This window comes from Polypterus senegalus, chromosome 2 (assembly GCF_016835505.1).
Source record: "Polypterus senegalus isolate Bchr_013 chromosome 2, ASM1683550v1, whole genome shotgun sequence".
NCBI lineage: Eukaryota > Metazoa > Chordata > Cladistia > Polypteriformes > Polypteridae > Polypterus > Polypterus senegalus.
Genome location: NC_053155.1, coordinates 94,665,740 through 94,688,222, shown reverse-complemented (window position 1 = coordinate 94,688,222; position 22,483 = coordinate 94,665,740). Strand labels below are relative to the sequence as shown.

At 38.0% G+C, this 22,483-nt stretch overlaps 1 protein-coding gene across 1 annotated transcript in view; it reads right to left on the bottom strand.

Moving 5' to 3' along the window:
• Nucleotides 1-22,483, bottom strand: part of LOC120523157 (cytoplasmic dynein 2 heavy chain 1) — a 417,821-nt gene that overhangs the window by 200,200 nt on the left and 195,138 nt on the right. The window contains exons 67-71 of the mRNA XM_039744175.1: nucleotides 21,106-21,269; nucleotides 20,744-20,863; nucleotides 18,969-19,103; nucleotides 6,555-6,698; nucleotides 468-557 (exon numbers count right to left, since the gene is read on the bottom strand). Coding sequence (XP_039600109.1) covers nucleotides 468-557; nucleotides 6,555-6,698; nucleotides 18,969-19,103; nucleotides 20,744-20,863; nucleotides 21,106-21,269 — 653 coding nt within the window. The remainder of the gene's footprint in view (nucleotides 1-467; nucleotides 558-6,554; nucleotides 6,699-18,968; nucleotides 19,104-20,743; nucleotides 20,864-21,105; nucleotides 21,270-22,483) is intronic.

Here is a 22,483-nt window from a genome sequence, read left to right as displayed (position 1 = left end):
ATCCTGTCTTTGTTAAATTACACTATTCTTAATCTTGTGATGGTGTCAATTTACAGTAGAAATATATATATATATAGTCAAATCTTCTAAAATGACTACAATGTTGAATTATATAAAAACAGCCTGTCAAAGCATAATTTGGTAACAATTAAAATACAGTTCATTTTGAAATTGAAGAAAAAAAAACTCCACATTACATTGTTGACATTCACCAAAACATTTCATATGCCTTATTAAGGAACAGGCCCCGCTGTTTTGTTATTTGTGCCATGTTATCATTTTATAGAATCCTATTCAGGGTCTCCTCATGAAAGAAATCAAATTGTTATGCTTAAGCAGATTTCTATTGTTAAATGGTTTCAGGGCAATGCAGTTAAAAAGATAGCAAATGGTCTAATGAGACTGCCTGTGTTTATTAGTATCAACTTTTTTTTTTCCAACCCAAAACATTTTGAAATCTTTCTTACCTTAAACAAAGACCGACATACATATTCATAAAGGGTATATTTCAAAATGTCAATCAGAGATGAGATTCTAACACTTGCATTTTCAGATTCCTAAACAAAACAAACAAAAAAAAAACATAATATATGTGAACTTACTGAAACAAAATTTCAAGACACTCATACTAAGACAAATTCAGTAAAATAACCAGTATAAATATTGCAAAATAATTAATATTTTAAGCAACTAACATAAACTGAATAAATGACTAAATAAAAATGCTACTGCTGCCATATGCATCCAGTGTCCTTGGTTTAAGTTTCATTCCTACATGGAGTTTGCCTGTAGGGTTTTTCCATACCTACAAGTTAATTTAACTGGTAATTCTGATTTGGTGCAAAATTGATGGTTGGTCCTATTATGGACTGACACCTCATTCATGGTTGGTGTCTTTTTTGTATCTGATGCTACAGTTTTGAGAATGTTATCTCTATATTTATAAAAGAAATCTTAGAAGGCTTGGAAGGAGACAATACGTGATCTTCTTGGAAGACAATTTGATGTCCAGTGAGAGACACTTTAACGTCACATGAGACAAGGCAGTGAGACAAAAGGACAGCTGCTGCATAGGCTTTTAACACTAGAATTACCAGAGCCTACGAAAAAAAACTTGTAGCTCCATCCCACCTTAAATCGCTTTGCACCTCTCCATCAGCATCTTTTGTCCTGTAAATGTGTCCATAAGCAGCAAGCAGCCTACTATCACATCCCCACCACCGCCGCATAGTTTTCTCAGCTCAAGTCTGCTAACCGGCGTGTCAGTTGCTTAGAGTTGTAAATAGTGAGAAGTCAAGCAAAATTACACCTTTTATAAATACTATATCGTTATTTGGAACACATGCATTTCATGTGTGTTCCGTGTCTGCAACAATCTATAGAAGCACATCATTAAAACAGAAACGTTTTTCATGTTTTAGCAATTATTATCAAAATGTAGACATGAAGTGTTTAATGTGTGAAGCCTGAAGTCCAAATATCAAATAAACACCTTTCACAAAAGGTACCAATATAACAGAACAAGTGCACTTCTATTCAAGTATATAACTGCAGAAAAAGAACCCACGTTAGGGTGCAACATTCACACCCCTTAGATGCAATCACTTCGGTGGCACAGCGGTATCAACTGTTGACTGGTAATCAAAACTTCACTGGTTCGACCTCAGACGAGTCCATTTTGAGAAGTGAGCTGCTCTTATTCTTATTATTTTTGAATAAAAACATACATTTGATTCCAGTCTGTAACAGCCACTGTAAATTTATGATACTTGTATAGGTTAGCTTTTATTTTAAGTTTTATTCTCTCAGTCGCGTTCACGATACCAAATCACTTGATACTGCTGTTTTCACATAAACACGGGCTATAACAGAGGTGAACTCAGATGATGACAACGGTTCTACATCGGAGAAAGAATGCACATCGCACTACTTTGTATATGTACACAGGAAGCTCTGCAGTTTACTTGTGACTTTACGCTGTAGGAAGTAAGTAAATAAATCAGGATAAATAGGTAAATAACATTTGATCTGGCTCTTATATACAAAGTACAGCGACGACAGCTTCCACCTTCGGCTATTGACTCTTCAGTAGACGAGCGACTCTCCACAGTACTTGATACCGTTGCGCCACCGAAACAGTCGTAGCAAATGTGTGTCAATGTCGCACCCTAACGCGGGTTCTTTATCTGCAGTTATATTCTTGAATAGAAGTGCATTTGTTCTGTTATATTTGTACCTTTTGTGAAAGTGCTTATTTGATATTTGGAATTCGGGCTTCACACATTATACACTTCATGTCTACGTTTTGTCAATTATTACTAAAACATAAAAAACATTTCTGTTTTAATGATGTGGTTACATAGATCATTGTAGACACGGAACACACATGAAATGCATGTGTATCAAATAACCATATAGTATTCCATATAGTATTTATAAAAGGTGTTATTTTGCTTGACTTCTCACTCTATACAACTCTAAGCAAATGACATGCAGGCAAACAGACTTGAGAAAACTGTGCCTTTGTGGGGGGATGTGATAGTAGGCTGCTTGCTGCTTATCTACACATTTACAGCACAAAAGACGCTGACGGAGAGGTGCAAAGCGATTTAAGGTGGCATAGATCTACGAGTTTTTTTGTAGGCTCTGGTAATTCTAGTGTTAAATGATCGACGTGCAGTGTGACAAGCAGAACACTAAGCTCAGCAGCAGCAGGAGAAAGAAAGCAGCTGATCAGACCACATCTCCTCAGCATGCATTCAGTCGCACTCTCCTGCCCCCACTTGAAAACGCAAGCAGCAGATACCCAAAGAGAGTTTCGGAGGAGTGGCCACATCCCCTCAGCATGTTCACTATATATATATTATATTATATATATCTATGCCAAGCCACCCTGTCTCCTACACGAGACACAGCCATTATGACTGACAGCGCGGCAGAAGAGTGTGCAGGTAGGCAGCTGCTAAACATTGGCTGCCAAACAGCCTTGTCTCGACTGCCGGCACCGGTCTCACGGGCGTCCAAAGGGGTGCAGACAGCATGGGGTCCCTCTTCTTCCCGTATGGGGACCCAGACCATTGGAGTGGCCCAGAGCAGGAGGAGGACCCGGGAAAAGAAGACGGGGACTCCTGACAGAGTGCAGCGTAAGCCCGTCTGCTCGCAGACAGTAGAGGGCTGCTCTGTGGGGACACCACGAGCGCTCAGCTGGACAGGCATCGGGGCAGGAATTCCCATCCTGCTTCCGATCCCACAGGGTTCATATTAAAGGGGAGCGGCGTTGCTATGAATGTGGCCACTGTGATCACGGCTGGAAGGGTTGCCCCTGGAGGATGTCCAAAGGATGTGGACGTCGGGACAACTCCTCCTGATTTCGCAGTTTTGTTTCCACAGGACAGGCCTGCAAACTGGATGACACTGTCTCTCCATCCTGGAAAAGACCAGTCCTTGCGGGACATGCCGCTGAGAATGGGGCAATGTGGTGGACAGCCGTGGTCCATGACCGGCCAGGACGCTCCTTCATTATAAACTCAGGGGAAGCAGCCATGAACTGTGCAATACCTCCTCCTGGACACTAGATGGCCGCCACCCTGGATTGGAGCGGTGCCTCTGTTTCCTGCAGGGCTGCATGGGAATTGGAGTTGGGTGCAGCCCTGTTGGGTCCTGCAGGCACTGGCAGGGGGTGCTGCAGCTGGAACTCCTGAGCCCTTATGGGCAGTGTTTTCACCACACTTAGAAGTGCAGCCAGAACTTGGCAATCAAGCACCTGGAGCACTTCCGGATGAACTATAAAAGCGGCCAGCAGCCAACACTCTGGGAGCCAGAATCGGGAGGAGGAGGAGGATGAGATTGCCTGGGAGGAGTGGTGGAAGAAGAAGAAGAGTGTGTTTTACTTTGTGGGTTTGTGCTTGGGACTGTGTACTGCCTGTGGGATACGTGGAAGACGTGCGCCCACAGGCGAAGAAAAATAAATAATTTATTTATTAATGTGCCTTCGTGTTCAGTCTGTGTCAGGTTGGGTGCCTATATAGCATCTTTTCACTATATACAGTATATATATATATCTATATCTACTCTCATCCATCCATTATCCAACCCGCTATATCCTAACTACCACCGCAGGGCACACGCACACACACCCACACACCAAGCACAAACTAGTGATAATTTAGGATCGCCAATGCACCTAACCTGCATGTCTTTGGACTGTGGGAGGAAAATGGAGAACCCGGAGAAAACCCACGCAGACACGGGGAGGACATGCAAACTCCACGCAGAAAGGACTTGGAAAGCGAACCCAGGTCTCCTAACTGCGAGGTAGCAGCACTACCACTGTGCCACCATGCCGCCCCATATCTACTCTCTATATATAAAATCCTAAGCCTAATAGTGCAACAATTTTGTGCAACGATTTTATGTCACGTTTTTATGTCACGTCATATAGATAGATTTAAAAAAAAAAAAAAAACATTGTATCACCATTTAACAGGGGCTTTTAGAGTAGTGACTGCATCTCCTTGGGGTGTGTTCTGCCCCCTCTCACAACTCAAGTGGCAAAGACGCAAAGTGGCTGGCGTGTAGCACAGGCTGGGGGGGTTGGCGAGCAAACGTCCTATAAATAATAATTTTTCTTTTGTACATTTACAGATTTTACTAATATTCTGGATGCAACTGGGTGCCAGGGGGGATTGTCCCCCTAGTGTTTTATATATCATCACTGGATCCGGGGGAGCAGCCATGGGATGCACTCTGGGTCCCCCGGAACACGTGCTGGAAGCCCTCCTGTGTTACCTCGGGGCCACAGGTGTGGGACTTCAGGACAGACCTGTTGGGCTCTGTGGCCACCACCTAGAGAAGCTGCATGGCTTAACGAGCCTCTGTGGGCTGGAATGCAGCCACACCCAGAAGTGCAGCCTAATAAGACTAATTACCACCTGGAGCATTTCCGGGATGGCTACAAATGGGGCCTGCAGCCACTACTTAAAGCGCCAGAGTCGGGACAAGCATGCCCTGGGAGGAGTGGTGGAAAGGAAGAGTGTGTGTTAGTGTGCTTTACATTGGGTGTTGTTTGCGACTGTGTTGTGCTTGTGGGGATTACAGGGAAGACGTGCCGTGGCCCACAGGTGATAAGAAAGTCTTTTTGTTTATTTTATACGTGCCTCTGGTGTCAGTCTGTGTCGGGTCGGCGCCAAAAAAGTGCTAATACCACTATATATATATATATATATATATATATATATATATATATATACAGTATATATATATATATAGACTATATATATCCCATCAATTTCATTAAAGTTTTTTCAATATTAATACTTTACTAAAACAGTTCTTGAAATTAAGGATTAATTCAAATTTATATTGGGAATTCATATTGACATGTTATTACCAATGGAAGTCTGTATGAATGCTGTGTGTGTATATATTCAAACAATATTAATATTATGCACTTCTTTATTATTTTCTTGACACACATATACAAAATGGGCAAATAGCATTCTGCAGTAAGTACACTGTGCAGGTGTTTTTTGCTCCTCTTAGAACCCAAATGGGATAAATGGGTATGGAAAAATAATGGGTAGAATAGCAATTCTTTCCTCACATTAGCTTCACAGCACAAAAAAATTTTCAACTGAAACATTAAACTATCGATAATAACATTTTACAAACTGAGTTGCGTGTTTCTTTTCAAGCCTGAAAAATGATGTGGTAGACCAACAACAGAGACACAGCAATAGTCAATTTCAATGAATAAGTGGCCATATTTTTTCTTACACTTATTACAAACTGCAGCAAATAATGCGTACATGTTGAAGCGACAGTCACAGTTTGGTAACAAGTACATATTACGTAGTAATTTTCAATATGTAAAGTAATCTTTTTATGTAATGCGTCTGCTATATGTAATATTTCCTTTACAATTAACTATACATTACAGAATACAGTTATGCAAGTTAAGTATAGATATTTTTAACCATGAAGAGATAATTCTATATATTTAGGTGTTGCTTGTAGATATTTTTCTTTCCCCCACACTTATCACAATCATCTTCATTTGTTAAAACAATATGGGTGTGGCCAGATGGTTAAGTCAGGTCCTAATGCACGATGATGGAAAATGTGATTTCATGTGAACTGTTTGAAGATAGCAATCAATGACTAAATAAATATATAAAAAACAAACACGGAAATGTATTTTTGTTTTGATTGTGTTGTTCTAAGTATACAAGGTTTAGGCTATCCTAAACGCTAATAAACACCACACTCAGATATAAGAAAAAATATGCGAGGAATTATAAGCTAAAGATATAAAAAAAATAGGACATATTAACGTTATTCTGAAGCTAACGTTATTAGAGACCTGCTACATTTTAAATTAAAATGACTCAAGAAATATGAAATGGTAAATAAAAAATGTTGTATTGTGACTTTAAAGGTAAAAATTATTAAATATCTGATGAAGTGCTTCAGGGTTGTAGCAAATCTGTTTGGTGAGCAGTGATGCATCTTAAAATCCCTGTTTACAGTTACAGCTGCGGTGTATAAGGCTTTACCTTTTTGCTTTGCAAGGCTCTCTGGAAGAGTCTTAAAAATGATGCCAGACTGAAGCGGTACATGTTATTAATTTTGGATAAGTCAGATATAATGAAGTACATCTTGCTGGCAATTTCTGCTAATGGAAGATAGGCATCTCTTTCCTGCATTAGAGAGAAAAAAATTAGAAAAAATTGTTCAGTACCAGTATATTACTGCCATCTAGAGCTCAAACCTACTTTTTACATGACATGCTTTCAATTAACTGTTTCCAGTTTTCACAAGTGGTATAATTAAATTTACATGAACATTTAGTCCTGCATTTAAAACAGAGAAATAATGAACATTCAAGACAACTGTTTGGAGTTTTTTAATGTGTACAGCTGACATAAGTATAATAAAATAAACTGTAAAATGTATTAAGTAGCAGAATAAAATAAAAAGTAATACAAAAAGTTATAAATTATTGCACCATACTAAAAGGACTGCTCATACTTCTGAATTAGATACTTCATAGGTGCTTAGGCTTTTTTTTTATATACCTCTTTGCAATTAACAGGACTGACGAAGAAACACAGCCTGAGGTAAGGTAATTTTTCTGCCTCACCCAAATATACAGTACTTACTAAGTATGAGACAATAAACTAAATTCCTAAAAAATACATGATGCAATACATTACATTCCTCTCAACACTGAACAAAAAAAAACAAAACAATAGTGTAACATTGGAGTTAAGAACTAACCACATAAACAACAGCAGAGAAAGGGTCGAAACCACAACATTTCAGTGACATAAGGAGGGGCTGGGACAGCAGCCTAGCATATCCCCCTTCAAAAGGGGCTATGATGATTATCAAAGAGACTGCACAACTGGGAACTGCAGTGATAGACCATGAATGTCTCTCAATGCAATAAAGTGGGAGAATCAAGGCAGTGAAATTGCATTTACAGCAGGACATACAATAAAATGATTGTTAACAATTGCTGCAGTCTCTTTTTAACTAAACATGACGTGTGGTGCAAAATAAAAAAACTTTTAACAGACATTGGCTTGTGTACCTGACACCTTCATTAATTTCTGCCGTTTAACAAGATTTCAAAAAATTACATAAGCAGTATATACAATAAGATACTGAACAACCAGGAAAATTAACATTAATATCATGTACTGACATGTACATTCAAAAGGCACAGGCCCCGTTGTGATTCTCTAGAGGCTCACTGTGAAGCGAGGCATTGTGAACAGCATTGTAAGAAATTTGAAACTTTTAAAATCAAAATATTTCCCACTGTTTTTAAAGGTATACATAAATAAGGCAATGGATGTGCATGCAATTGTTAAATTCTTTCCACTTAATCCTCATTTTTATTATTATTTCGTAAGGATTAAAAAAAATACCGGATCCAGCTCCAGAAAATATAATGGAAAAAGAGAGTGTGATGTCTGTGCAGAAGCGGACGTGGGGGGTTGTAGGAGGAAAATGGAAGTATTGGTAGGTTGGTGTGGATGTTAAATAAAGAAAAGATAGTTAAACATTACACGTGTTTGAACTGCTACTTCTGATACAACATTTTGGTGACAAAGATGGCAGAGTTTGGTTTACCTTCTCCAGCTTCTTTCTTGCCAGTACATGGTGAACAGCTGGTTCTCTGGTATCGTTCGTTTGAAACGTACCTGTTGGCAGCTGGGTTGGATAACGTTCAGACAGCAAGGAAAAGGGCACTTCTATTACACTGTTTGGGAGCAGCAGGACAGCACATTTTGTCTACCTTGCAACCGACTGACGAGTCTTTTGCAGCTGCGGTGACAGCACTGGATGGCCATTTTGGCCCAAGCCAAAGCATCCTCCTGAGCCGTTTCCAGTTTTGTCAGTGTGCTCAGCAGCGAGTTGAGTCAATCGCACAGTTTGTTTCAGCATTGCGTGAGCTTGTGCAACACTGTAAGTTCGGGACACTACAAGATGAGTTAATAAGGGACCAACTGATTGAGAAAACATCTTATGAAGAGCTGAGAGAGCGTTTATTATTGGAACCAGATACCTTAACGTTTAGTAAAGCCGCAGAGATTGGAAAACAAGTCGAAACAGCGATAGTGGCTGCGTCTAAATTGTCAGGAACAGCAACAGCACCACCTACTGACACATCATTGCCAATGCCAGTGCAGGCTGTAAAGAATGTCCATTGTGGAACGGCATTGTGGAAACTGTGGCTCCGTCAGACATTTTAACAAAGCACGAGAGTGTCCTGCTCTCGGCCAGCGCTGTAGAAATTATCAAAATATGAACTATTTTGCTTGGTGGTGTCGCTCTGCTCCAAATTCACACCATTCTGAGACACCTTCATCTGGGCACTGTTTGTCTTGCAGTTCAGTATAAAGACCAAGGGCCTTTTGATTTTACATTTTTTGTTACCACAATGGGTGCAAATCTAATGGGTTTGGATCTGCTCCACAGATTACAATTTCACTTGTGTGATTCAAGTGGCACTGACATTATGCAGGTGACATCACAATGGCAACAGGCCTTCCCAATGTTATTTACTGGGTTGGGCTGCATATTACTGGGTTCATCCATCGACCCACAGTGGATAAAACAATTTCTCCAGCTATCCAACCGCTGCAGAGAGTGCCATTATCATTAAGAGACCAAGTTTCGATAGAGCTCCACCACCTCCTGGAAGAGGACATCATTGAACCAGTGGATGCTTCCCCATGGATTTCAAATTTAGTTGTGGCGAGGAGCTGACCACATATTTTCATGGGTCTGTAGTGTTCAGTTAACTGGACCTAAATCATGGCTATTTGCAGGTTCCCCTTGATCCTATAAGCAGAGATCTAACAGCTTTTATGACACACCTCAGTGTCTTTCGTTATAAGAGGATGTCTTTTGGCATCAGCTCAGCACCTAGCTGTTTTCAGAACGTCATGTCTGTCATGCTTGCAGGAATTCCAGGTGTAGTCATTTATTTGGATGATATCGTAGTGCATGGTACTACCCTGGGCCAACATGATGAACGCCTTTCTCAGGTGCTCCACCAACTCTCACGTTACCATGTCACTCTTAACTCGGAAAAGTGTATTTTTAGGGTGCAATGAATTGAATTTGTGGGGTACAGGCTCTCAGGGCAAGGCATCACGCCTATAATGTCGCATGTGGATGCCATCCACTCTCTTCCTGAACCTCAAACATTCTCACAACTGGCATCCTTTTTGGGAATGGCTACATATTATCTTCACTTCCTCCAACAGCACCTCTACGCCATCTCCTTAAGAAGGATGTTCCCTGGCATTGGACAGTAGACTGTCAGAAGGCAATGGAGACACTTAAGCAGCAGCTCACCAGTTCTCCTACTTTAGCTGACTTTTGTCTTACAGCTCCCACTATTGTGACATGTGATGCTTCTGTTGCAGCTTTGGGAGCAGTTCCTTTCCCCATGTACACAATGGCATAGAAAGGACTGTCGCTTATGCTTCACAGGCACTGTCTCCGGCTGAACAGAAGTATTCTGTTGGAGAAAGAGAAGCTTTGGCCTGTATATGGGCTTGTGAACGCTGGCACCTCTACTTGTATGGCAGGTCTTTTACTCTCCGTACTGACCACCAGGCCCTTACAACACTGTTACACACAAATGGATCTGGCCATAAGCCCTCAGATTGCCGCGTTGGGCAGACCATTTGCACCAGTAAAATTGTAAACTTGAATTCACAGCGGGTAGGCACAATGCAGTAGTAGACCTCTTATCCTGACCAGTTGTGCCAACTGCAGTACAGCAGATTTGTGACCTGGAGCCAGATCTGGTTTTTATGTTGCATGCTCCCCTCTCTTCTGTTATCTCTTTGGACCAGCTATGCCAACCATCTAGGGATGACCCTATTTTTTCCAAATTTCACTGTTTTATTAGGGACGGATGGACCCCTACAATAGAACAGGAACTGATTCCATACTATAGGGTTAAGGACTATTTTGTTCTGTTGGGAAGCTGACTGTATTGCCCAAGGCCATTGTACTCTCATACCAGCAGTGCTACGAGCACAAGTTTTGCTATTGGCACATAAGGGCCATTTGGGCATTGTTAAGCTGAAACAGCGTTGTAGGGATATAGTGTGGTGGCCTAATATAGACCGTGATGTTGAGATACTGGTAAAGGACTGCACTGCCCGTCTCCTCAGTGGCAAATCCCCACCTAGCCCACCAGCTCCTCTTACTCCTGTACAATGGCTACTTGCTCCTTGGAAGCACATTCAAGTCGACATCTGTGGTGAATTGCTTGGTGCTCCACACCACACTCGCTATCTCTTGATGGTGTATGATCTCCATTCCAAATGGCCAGAAGCCCTGCCTCTTGCAACTGTGACGACCCAATCCATTATTAGGAGCCTGGATTACCTCTTCGCTCGGTGGGGCTTGCTAGACATGATCACTACTGATAATGGGCCCCAGTTCACTTCTGGTGAATTTCATAACTATTTGGAAGATAAGGTCATTAAGCACATTAGAACTGCTGTGTATCACCCGGAATCGAATGGCGGGGTTGAACGTTTCAACAGCACAATAAAAAATGGAATCCAGGCATACCTGACAGAAGGTTGGCAGTTTGAGGCAGCTCTCCTCCAGACCCTGTTACATGTTCGAGCAACAAAACATACCACAACAGGGGTATCACCTGCTTCTTTAATGTTAGGTAGAGAGCTGACTCTTCCTTTGGACCGTCTTTCTTTGGGTAAATCGTTACCTGTACCAACACTCTCACAGACACAGGCCCATGTTACCTCTCAACAGCAGCGTATGCAGCAGCATTTCAGTCAGGCCAGGAAACCAAAACTGCCATTGCTAAAGGAACAAGACTGGGTGTGTGTGTGGCTTTCTCGCCGTATCAATAAGATGAGACCCCATTGGTCAGATCTATTGCAAATTACTCGGCATCTTGGACCAGCTACTTTTCTTCTGCAAGATTGTTCTAGGCGTCACGCAACTAGCCTGAAAAAAGTCACATCACCAAGTCAGCTTCATCATGGCCCAAAGATGCATAGTCTGATGGCATGGGAGCCCCAAACAGTGGCTGGAAATGGACTGGCTGCTCCTCAATCACTCCCATGGGTTTCCAATGTGGGTTCACATTCATTCAGGTGCAGAAGACCTTCCTCCTGGCTTAAGGACTATGTTACCAAGTAAGCCTTCATTTTAAAAAAGGGAGGGGAAATGTGATGTCTGTGCTGAAGTGGATGTGGGGGTTTGTAGGACGAAAACGGAAGTATTGGTTAGTTGGTGTGGATGTTAAATAAAGAAAAGATAGTTAAACATTACACGTGTCTGAACTGCTACTTCTGATGCAACAATGAGCTCAGAACCTAGATGCATGGATATATTAAGCATTAAAGGTATATTTTAAAAAGAAAAAGACAGACTGATTTCATGATGTTCTTGATATGCCTGCTCATTTTTCACATTGTGTTTTGTTGGATGGCTTTACTATATTTGTCATCATGCATATAGATTCTGGGCTCTAAGTGCACTTTTAAAAGTAGATTTTATTGGAAACTGTGTGTTTCTTCAACAAAATAAAATAACTAAATTTTAATCTGCTAGACTAAGACAAACACAGATGCAGAAACTGATGTAAAACATGCCTTATTTGATTTGTCTACTTTTATAGTATTATGTAAAATTCTAACACATTTTTTGAAATCAGAATACAGTTATACCTAGAAAGTGATTGAAACTAATGCTATTTTCCCTTATGTAGCACTCAGCAAATGCAAGCCATAATAAAAGGGGCATCTTTTATCCAATTTTAAACTGTCAATCATGAAAATCAGGAAAAAGGGTTTTATAACCTGAAAAAGGATTTTTTTCCACACCTAAATGTAAACCACAAAAGTAGTTGTCAAAGAAATAAGCATGTTTGTTGAATATATTCTTCTATTCATTTTTCAGTTACATACTGAATGTTTGTGAAACACTGTTAACACTAGAATTACCAGAGCCTACGAAAAAACTCGTAGATCCGTCCCACCTTAAAACACTTCTCACCTCTCTGTCAGCGTCTTTTGTCCTTTAAATGTGTTGATAAGCAGCAAACAGCAAGCAGCCTGCTATCACATCCCCCACCGGCGCACAGTTTTCTCAGCTCAAGTCTGTTTACCTTCGTGCCAGTTGCTTAGAGTTAGAGTGAGAAGTCAAGCAAAATGACACCTTTTATAAATACTATATCGTTATCTGAAACACTTGCATTTCATGTGTGTTCCGTGTCTACAACGATCTATGCACAGTAAACACATCATTAAAGCAGAAACGTTTTTCATGTTTTAGTATTAATTGGTAAAATGTAGACATGAAGTGTATAATGTGTGAAGCTTGAATTGCAAATATCAAAGAAACACTTTCACAAAAGATACAAGTATAACAGAACAAATGCGCAACTGACACGCAGGTAAACAGACGAGCTAAGAAAACTGTGCACTGGTGGGGGATGTGATAGCAGACTGCTTGATGTTTGCTGCTTATCAACACATTTAAAGGACAAAAGACACTGATGGAGAGGTGAGAAGCGTTTTAAGGTGGGACGGATCTACGAGTTTTTTTGTAGGTTCTGGTAATTCTAGTGTTAACACATAAATTAGGCAGAAATAACATTACTGCGAAAAAGGCATTGTCAAATTTATAAGCAGTTTATGTAACTACTCTACACTGCAAAGAAGTAATTTCAAACAAAATTACTTCATATTTGCCCACCACGAGCCACTCGCACATATTCATCCAGTGAACGGTGGCTGGGTGATCACACAGCATTTGCTGTGACAGAGCAAGCTGAATACATGCATAAAGTGTGTGGAATAAAAAGTGATGTACGTGCTTCCTTTCTTTGCACTTGTTGTATATCAAGATGTAATTTAAACACATGAAATTGGAATGTGCTGGTCAACAAAAACTTTACTGTATGGACAGAAGAATCACAAGTGAGTAACGTTTCAGTTTGTTTCTCAGGTGACTGGTTTTTTTTTGACAGTAATTCACCTACCACTTCGGACACGAAGTATAGAGAAAGTATAGTAATTTTGAAATAATTCGACCTTGAGATTTTGATGAATCATGACGTTTTAGACCTCCCTGAGTCCGAAAATACTGTTTTTTTGGAATTATGTATGTATGTGGGTGTGTGTGCGTGTAAACACGTTAACTCAAAAATGCAACTAGATAGATGGATGAAATTTGGCATGCAGTTGTTACAACAAAATTGTAGACCTGTATTAACTTTTGGGCCAAATCAATCAACCGGAAGTGGTACTTTACCTGAACACATACTCGATTTTTTTTTTTATTATTCATACAGCTGCAGAGTCGGATTTATTCAACTTTACTTTTATTATAGTTGTTCAATATATTATTAATTTGATTTGTTGTTGATGGTTCTTTAATGTACATAATAATAATCATTGTCTTGCGGTTTACTCCTCAAATATCCATCCCCATATCTCAGTACACGAGAAAGTCTAGGGGTGACCACTCTCGATTTTTGAAAATAAAACGGCACCGATCGAGAGACTGACAAGGTCATCATACAAAATCAGCATATTGTTGCTGACCAATCACTTTTGCTTTAAAAACATTGTTTAACAATGAAACAATACAAACCTTGTGAAATTCCTGAGCTGGCAATGTCTCTACTGAGCTACAGGTAATAATAAATAATAATTCTTTGCATTTATATAGCGCTTTTCTCACTACTCAAAGTGCTCAGCAATTGCAGGTTAAGGGCCTTTCTCAAGGGCCCAACAGAGCATAGTCCCTGTTGGATTTTACGGGATTTGCTGGCAACCTTCCGATTGACAGTGCAGATCCCTATCCTCAGAGCCACCACTCCGCCTCTCCGAAGAGAGTCTGCCAAGTTATGAAAAGTTAAACATACTAATGTGTTTTTGTATTTATGCTACATTTATTAATTTATCTTTTTTAGTTAATATTCACAGCTCAAAATACCTGATATTGTAAAAATAATCCAGTAGCCGAATTATGTTTTAAAATATCTGTTCCCCATTTTTTCAATGTTTCTCTCTCTTAAAATGGAGAGTTGAAATATCATATTTTTTTTTGTCTTAACATCAGCCATATTCTACATATTGCATACCAGGACTTTTTCCTGCCTTGCATCTTACGGTGAGCTATTCAAATCTCATTGCCCCTAACCTTGACACCACATGGTTGTTTTTCTTGGTTATACCTCAATATAGCTAGCTGGGGTCTGCACACGAATTCAAGCTTAAGAGCCCTGTTCTTCCTAAGCCCCTGTGATTTTTACGGTCACACCTGTCAGAACACAGTAGAATCTGTTTTCTAATTTTTTTATATCCTTACAGGCCTGCAGGGGGCAAAATTCTGTCTAGAAATCGCTTGTGCCTGTGAGGAATCAGAGATCAATATGGCTGGTAGAAAATAACAAAGCCCAGTATTTGAGATTTTTGAATGAAATATTGAAGGTATTCATTACAAGCACATTGTCGTTGGAGCAGGATATGTTGTGTGCTATAGACATTTAGAGTAAAAAACCCTCACACCTTAAAATTCACCTAAATGTCATTACATTCTGGGCAATAAAAGGAAAATAATAAAAGTGCCAACAGTCAGCGCAGATTTGTACAGCACAAATGACATAGAAAATATTTTTAAAATGATAAAATTGTGTAAAGCTGTTCATATTTAGTCCCTGGTTTTGATTATGCTTGTTTTTATCAGACAAAAACAAAACCAAATAATAAACTGTGTCGTGTAGTGTAGTAAGCTTCCACTAACATTAAACTCATATTATATCCAAACTTGTTACGTGAACATTTCTGTCTTATTGTGACACAAAAATTAAACTCCATAGTAGCTCTTTAACCGTACCACAATTATTAAAACTAAAACTGAAATGAATATATACAGGTGCCGGTCATAAAATTAGAATATCATGACAAAGTTGATTTATTTCAGTAATTCCATTCAAAAAGTGAAACTTGTATATTAGATTCATTCATTACACACAGACTGATGTATTTCAAATGTTTATTTCTTTTAATTTTGATGATTATAACCGACAACTAATAAAAGACCCAAATTCAGTATCTCGGAAAATTAGAATATCAATTAAAACCAATGCAAATAAAGGATTTTTAGAAATGTTGGCCAACTGAAAGGTATGAACATGAAAAGTATGAGCATGTACAGCACTCAATATTTAGATGGGGCTCCTTTGGCCTGGATTACTGCAGCAATGCGGCATGGCATGGAGTCGATCAGTCTGTGGCACTGCTCAGGTGTTATGAGAGCCCATGTTGCTCTGATAGTGGCCTTCAGCTCTTTTGAATTGTTGGGTGTGGCGTATTGCATCTTCCTCTTCATAATACCCCATAGATTTTCTATTTTTCTATGGGGTTAAGGTCAGGCAAGTTTGCTGGCCAATCAAGAACAGGAATACCATGGTCCTTAAACCAGGTACTGGTAGTTTTGACACTTTGTGCAGGTGCCTGGTCCTGTTGGAAAATGAAATCTGTATCTCCATAAAGTTCGTCAGCAGCAGGAAGCATCAAGTGCTCTAAAACTTCCTGGTAGACGGCTGCGCTGACCTTGGACCTCGGAAAACACAATGGACCAACACCAGCAGATGACATGGCACCCCAAACCATCACTGACTGTGGAAACTTTACACTGGACCTCAAGCAACGTGGATTCTGTGCCTCTCCTCTCTTCCTCCAGACTCTGGGACCTTGATTTCCAAAGGAAATGCAAAATTTACTTTCATCAGAGAACATAACTTTGGACCACTCAGCAGCAGTCCAGTTGAGACGCTTCTTACTCTTATTCAAGAGTGGCTTGACACAAGGAATGCGACAGCTGAAACTCATGTCTTGCATACGTCTGTGCATGGTGGTTCTTGAAGCACTGACTTCAGCTGTAGTCCACTCTTTGTGAATCTCCCCCACAGTTTTGAATGGGTTTTGTTTCACAATCCTCTCCAGGGTGCGGTTATCCCTATTGCTTGTACACTTTTTTCTACCACATCTTGTCCTTCCCTTCGCCTGTCTATTAATGTGCTTGGACACAGATCTCTGTGAACAGCCAGCCTCTTTAGCAATGACCTTTTCTGTCTTGCCCTCCTTGTGCAAGGTGTCAATGGTCGTCTTTTGGACAACTGTCAAGTCAGCAATCTTCCCCATGATTGTGTAGCCTACAGAACTAGACTGAGAGACCATTTAAAGGCTTTTGCAGGTGTTTTGAGTTAATTAGCTGATTAGAGTGTGGCACCAAGTGTCTTCAATATTGAACCTTTTCACAATATTCTAATTTTCCGAGATACTGAATTTGGCACTTTCATTAGTTGTCAGTTATAATCATCAAAATTAAAAGAAATAAACATTTGAAATACATCAGTCTATGTGTAATGAATGAATCTAATATACAAGTTTCACTTTTTGAATGGAATTACTGAAATAAATCAACTTTCTCATGATATTCTAATTTTATGACTGGCACCTGTATAAAAATATATATATATATATATATATATATATATATATATATATATATATATATATATACTTTTTAAAAACCATGCTTATATTAAGTTAAAAAGTGTATTAAAAAGTAAAAAATAAGTCTCTCATACATCACTCGGAAAATAAAAGGTGGGCAAGTGTTTTTTGAATGTTGATTGATGAAAAGCGCCCACGTACAATAGGAAGTGGGTTAAATATCGATTACAAGATTTGTACCAGACAACAAACAGGTGAAGTTAAAATAAGTGTGGTAAAATAATAATAATAAAACACAAATGTCTTAGTAAAATAAAAACTAAATTAAAACTAAAATACATGATGAAGGAAAACTATAAAAAGGAAAAACTATAATAACCTTGCTTGTAGCAGATAGCGGCTGTGGATGGGAGTACAGATAAACACAGACGAACACAGAGCTGGGGTACTAAAAGAGTTACAAAATTATTTGTATGAGCTGATTGTTAGCACGTGGCTTCAGCATTAGTTCATTTAGGTAGATGTTATGGACTGGATTACTCACTCCAGGGTCACTTTCTATGGAATAGGTATCATGACATATCTTTTCTGTGGTGGGCTGGCACCCTGCCCAAGGTTTGTTTCCTGTCTTGCACCCTGTGTTGGATAGGATTGGCTCAAGCAGACCCCTTTGACCCTGTAGTTAGGATATTGAGGGTTGATAATGGATGGATGGATGGATGGGCATATCTTTTTTCTAAAATCATGTGCTGAATTCTCTTAAAAACAATGCCGTCAAAATAAAATTTGCCAGATAAATCCATTTCCGCAGTTTGGTAATTTTGTACCTAATCAAAAAGAAACTGGGTTTCAAAATTTAATGACAATTAAGTAAAAGTACTTATTTACCCAGTGTATACAATTATTTATTCTTTTGTACTTGGGAATGTAATTTGAAGCCTGCACTAATCCCATCCCACTAACTATTAAAGAATAATATTATGTCTTAAACTACCAAGTCTTAAAAACAGCTTAAACTATATAAATGGTTCTATCAATTATCTACTATTAGGTGGCTAAGTCGCTTTGGTTCAACTAAGGAAAGTTGAGAAAGCTATTCTTAATAAACACTTTCCAAAGGTACTGTGAAAATCTGATTATTCTAAACTTTAAGGCACTCCACAATTATGTAATTTTGTGATAACAATGCTGGCACATAAAACAGACTTAACAGGACACACAAAAACATGTTACGTAGGTCCTTGTATTTTAAGTGTAAGATCTGACCTTAGTACAGCGATAAAAAGCCTGGTAAATATAAATAATACATAGAGTCCACAAAAATGTAGTCCTGGCATACCCTAAACAACTTCTAATGGATACAATCACTACAATTTTGAAAACAAAAACAAATTAAACATCAAGATAAATGTACTCAAAAACAGAAAATGCACAGACAAAAAAGTAGCAATAAATGCCAACAGGTAATTCAAATTTCACCAAAGAAATTTCCAGAAGCTGTCTGTGTGGAGTTTGCAGTTCATAACATAGTTTACCTGTCATCTCGCTGTATCTATCACCATAATAAAAAGCAAAAGAGATTCTGGTAAACGTTACACCGTTAACTCTTAACTTTCACTGTTCACCTCAGCAATTCTGACAAATGCTCAATTATCCTCAAATATCAATATCTCAGCAGACATTAACCACACACGAATTTCTTAAAGCCATATCAATACATTTTCTAGCATCTAAATTTACCTACTTTTCCTACACTTTATAGTTTTCCTGCCTTTGACTTTAAGAAAAACAGTGTTCATTTTACCTTTTCCATTTAAAACACAAAATAAAATTACATTAATTTACAAATATTTGTTATATTTAAAGGATTTAAGTATTTGAGAGAATGTAAAAATACACAACAAAGCAAAATATAGCATAAAGATTTACCTGGTCTAGAAAAACCTGCAACCGATGAGACTCGGAAAGAGATTCTTGGATGAGTGCACTGCTTGCTTTGGTTTGATTTAATGATTCAATCAAGCCTTTGTTTTCCAAAATATTCCCTTGAGATGTTGCTAGAGCCTTATTAAAAAGGGGTGAAAATAAGTATTTGTCATTTTCAATATAAATGCATTAAACCAACCATATTAACTATAAAGGGATAAAAAATTTAAGATACTGAGATAGACATACACTAGATTATAGACTAGATAGAAAATATCTGGCACTGACAAGCTGATACCACTGTGTTTAAAACACTTCAGTTTATTTAGGAGCAATATTTACATAAATATTTTAAAAGCAATTGCTGAATAAATCTACATTTAATTTGAATTAAAAGTTAAGTCCAAAGGCACTGTTTTTCAAATGGAGTTTCAATATATTCTCTCATTTTAACAAATCAAGAACACGATAAAATTTGCAACTGTAATACCTGAGAGACAGCATGAAAATATTAAAAACACATCTTATAAAATATATCTATCTATGTATATATAATGTAATATTAATATATTAAATAGAATGTCTTCCTGCCTCTTTGTTTCCTATACAATCCTCCATCATTTGACCATCTGGACCAGATTTTGCATAGTTGCTATGTAGGACCATATAGACAAGACAGAATACTTTGGAACCAAAAATCTTAAACATACCTGGGCAATGCTGGGTAATTTATCTTGTTTATTTATAAAACTGAAAATCTATTTGTTTGTCTGTAAGAATATTACGTGAAAACCTCAAAACTTACTTTTACAAAACTTAGCAGGTATTTCCATATAGCCTAACTTGGAATACGGGCTAATAAAATTTGAGATTTTCTACGTATATAAATCTCCAAATAAAAATAAAAAGGTAGACAGCCATACTAGAAGTGGCCATTTTCTTTTCTTTCACACCATTTAATAACAATATATTCAGATCACAACACAATATTAACAACAGTTTAAGTAAAAAGAAAAAAAAAACAACCTAGAAACGATTGCATAAACAAAACATCACGAATTTCAGGTCTGTATGTTGACCACAACAGCTATTGAGAATTTTTAAATATTTAAATGATTTTAAATTTGCTACTAAACAAACACCTCTTTAACGGTTGATTGAATCAAAAATTAGCTTCTTCTTTGCTGAATGCTTATTTTATGACAAACAAAAAAGATCATATTCAATTTTTATATAAGGCAAACAATAAGCAAACAAATGGCCCATTTGATCTGTGCATGAGTTGAAGTAACAAAAGTCTTGATACAGTGGAAGTGAGAGAAGGGGTGGACACTTTGTCAGGATCCAACAGGAATACTGCTCAAGAGGGCAATTGTGCCGCTCGACCCTCACCAGTCTCTCTGGGATAAGTTGTACGTTAATACTGTGGTGCACTCTACATTCTCTATAACATTTCAATATTATTACTAAACTATTAAGATAATTGCTATTACTGTTAGAAGAATTGTTTATTGGTACCGCAAAATTACTTCTATTTCTCAAAATTTTACACTTCATTTCACAATACAATTTTGCAAGGGTTTAATATGCTCAGAAGCATTAGACACTAAATAAAATAAAAAATACATTTTCTTCTGCCATGATGAGGAGGTCATAAGTGTCGGATCGTTTTTTTATTTATTCACCACATGTAGCTTTCATTTTATCACTCTTCCGGGTGAAGTTGTGTAGAAATGTCAGTAAGACAATAAAATTACATTTTCTGGCTTATACATTACCTCTAAAAGTGATTCTTCAAGTTTAGCCAACTGAATCTTTTTTTCTTCTTCTTGCTGTAGAAGCTTAGTTTTCTGTGTTTCCAGGTCTGGTTTCTCATGCTGGATTGTTAAAGCTAGGAGCTAATAACAATAAGACATATTTGAGAATATAACTGATTTAAGAGTATATTAAAAGTCTTTTACTAACAATATTCTATTGTTAAACTTACAAATCATATTACTGAATCTGCTTAATATATGTTTATGTATTTAGGAACAAAATGAAGTTTGAATGGCAAACCAGCAAATGAAATGTTACAATAGATTGTATCACAGGATCATAAGCAGCAAACAAGGCCTTTTCCATATGTATCCATATTTACCTGTCCTCTTAGGCCAGCTCGAGTGGTAGTAAAGTTGACTTCTGTGACTACAGAGGCAGCATCAGGAGGAATTAAAGGGTTTGGATTACGAGTTGCAAGAAACAAACGGAATTCTTCATTGTAATCAATGACTTTATCTCCAATCTGAACCACATACCGAGGACCTGTGGCGAGAAATGTAAGCACTTTAAATTTAAGCATAAGTTTTACATAACTGGATTAAACTTAGGCGGCACGGTGGCAGTAATGCTGCTGCCTTGGACTAAGAAGACCAGTGTTCATGCCATGGATCCTCCCAGCATGAAGCTTGCATGTTCTCCCCATGTCTGTATGGGTTTTCCTCTGGGTGCTCAAGTTTTCTCCCACGGTCCAAAGACATGCATGTTAGGTGGATTGGCAACACTTAATTGGCTATATAGTGTGTGTGCACATGTGTGTGTATTCATCCTGTGAATGAATGGTGCCCTATCCACAGATGTTTCCTTGCTTTGCACCCTGTGCTTGCTAGGTTAGGCTCCAGGTGCCCAGTGACCCTGCTCAGTATTAAGCAGACTAAGAAAATGGTATGTATGATATGGTATGGATTAAACTTTTAAAGGTGTTTTTACTGGTTTAACTTATAATTTAATGGACAGTTGCAAATAAAAATTTCACAAGCTACACAATTTTAATTCTGTAGTTTCCAGTATACTGTATGATACATTTTATAAAGCTCAAAATTATAATTAAAAACTAAAGTAAATAGTAATAATGGAGAAACTGTAATTGTAGAGTTGTAATACTATAGTCCACTTTAGAAATTAATTTCCTCAGCATGAAACAAATGAAAAAAAAATAGGAAACACCTGTCAATATAATGAATGTGTTTATTCACATAAAAGTAAAAAACAGAAAAATTACTATAGGAAACAAACTATTAATCGTTGTATTTTAGCATAAAATAAAACACTAAACAACTGCTCCAACATGAAACAGACTGAAATCTGAAGTCAAAAAAGGGAACTGACCAAAATACTAAAGCTCAATACATAATCAAAAAATAAAAGCTAAAGTTACTGAGTGATTTTTAATTAACTTAAACACAACACATGAATTTGCACAACATGCACAAACTAGTAAGGCTAAGAAAACATACTACTATCTTAAATAACCTCACGGAAATGACATCACACTTTGCATTTGTGACCATCACATGGTTGTATTGAGAAGCCATTGTTAACAAATATCATTGTGGCCAATAAATAAAACAATCACACACACAATATAGCAGCACCAGAGTTTGAAAACAATATATAATAATATATATTGTCATAAAAATTATGGCAAAAATATAAATAAATTCAAAATGAAAATATACCGTATATACAAAATACTATAA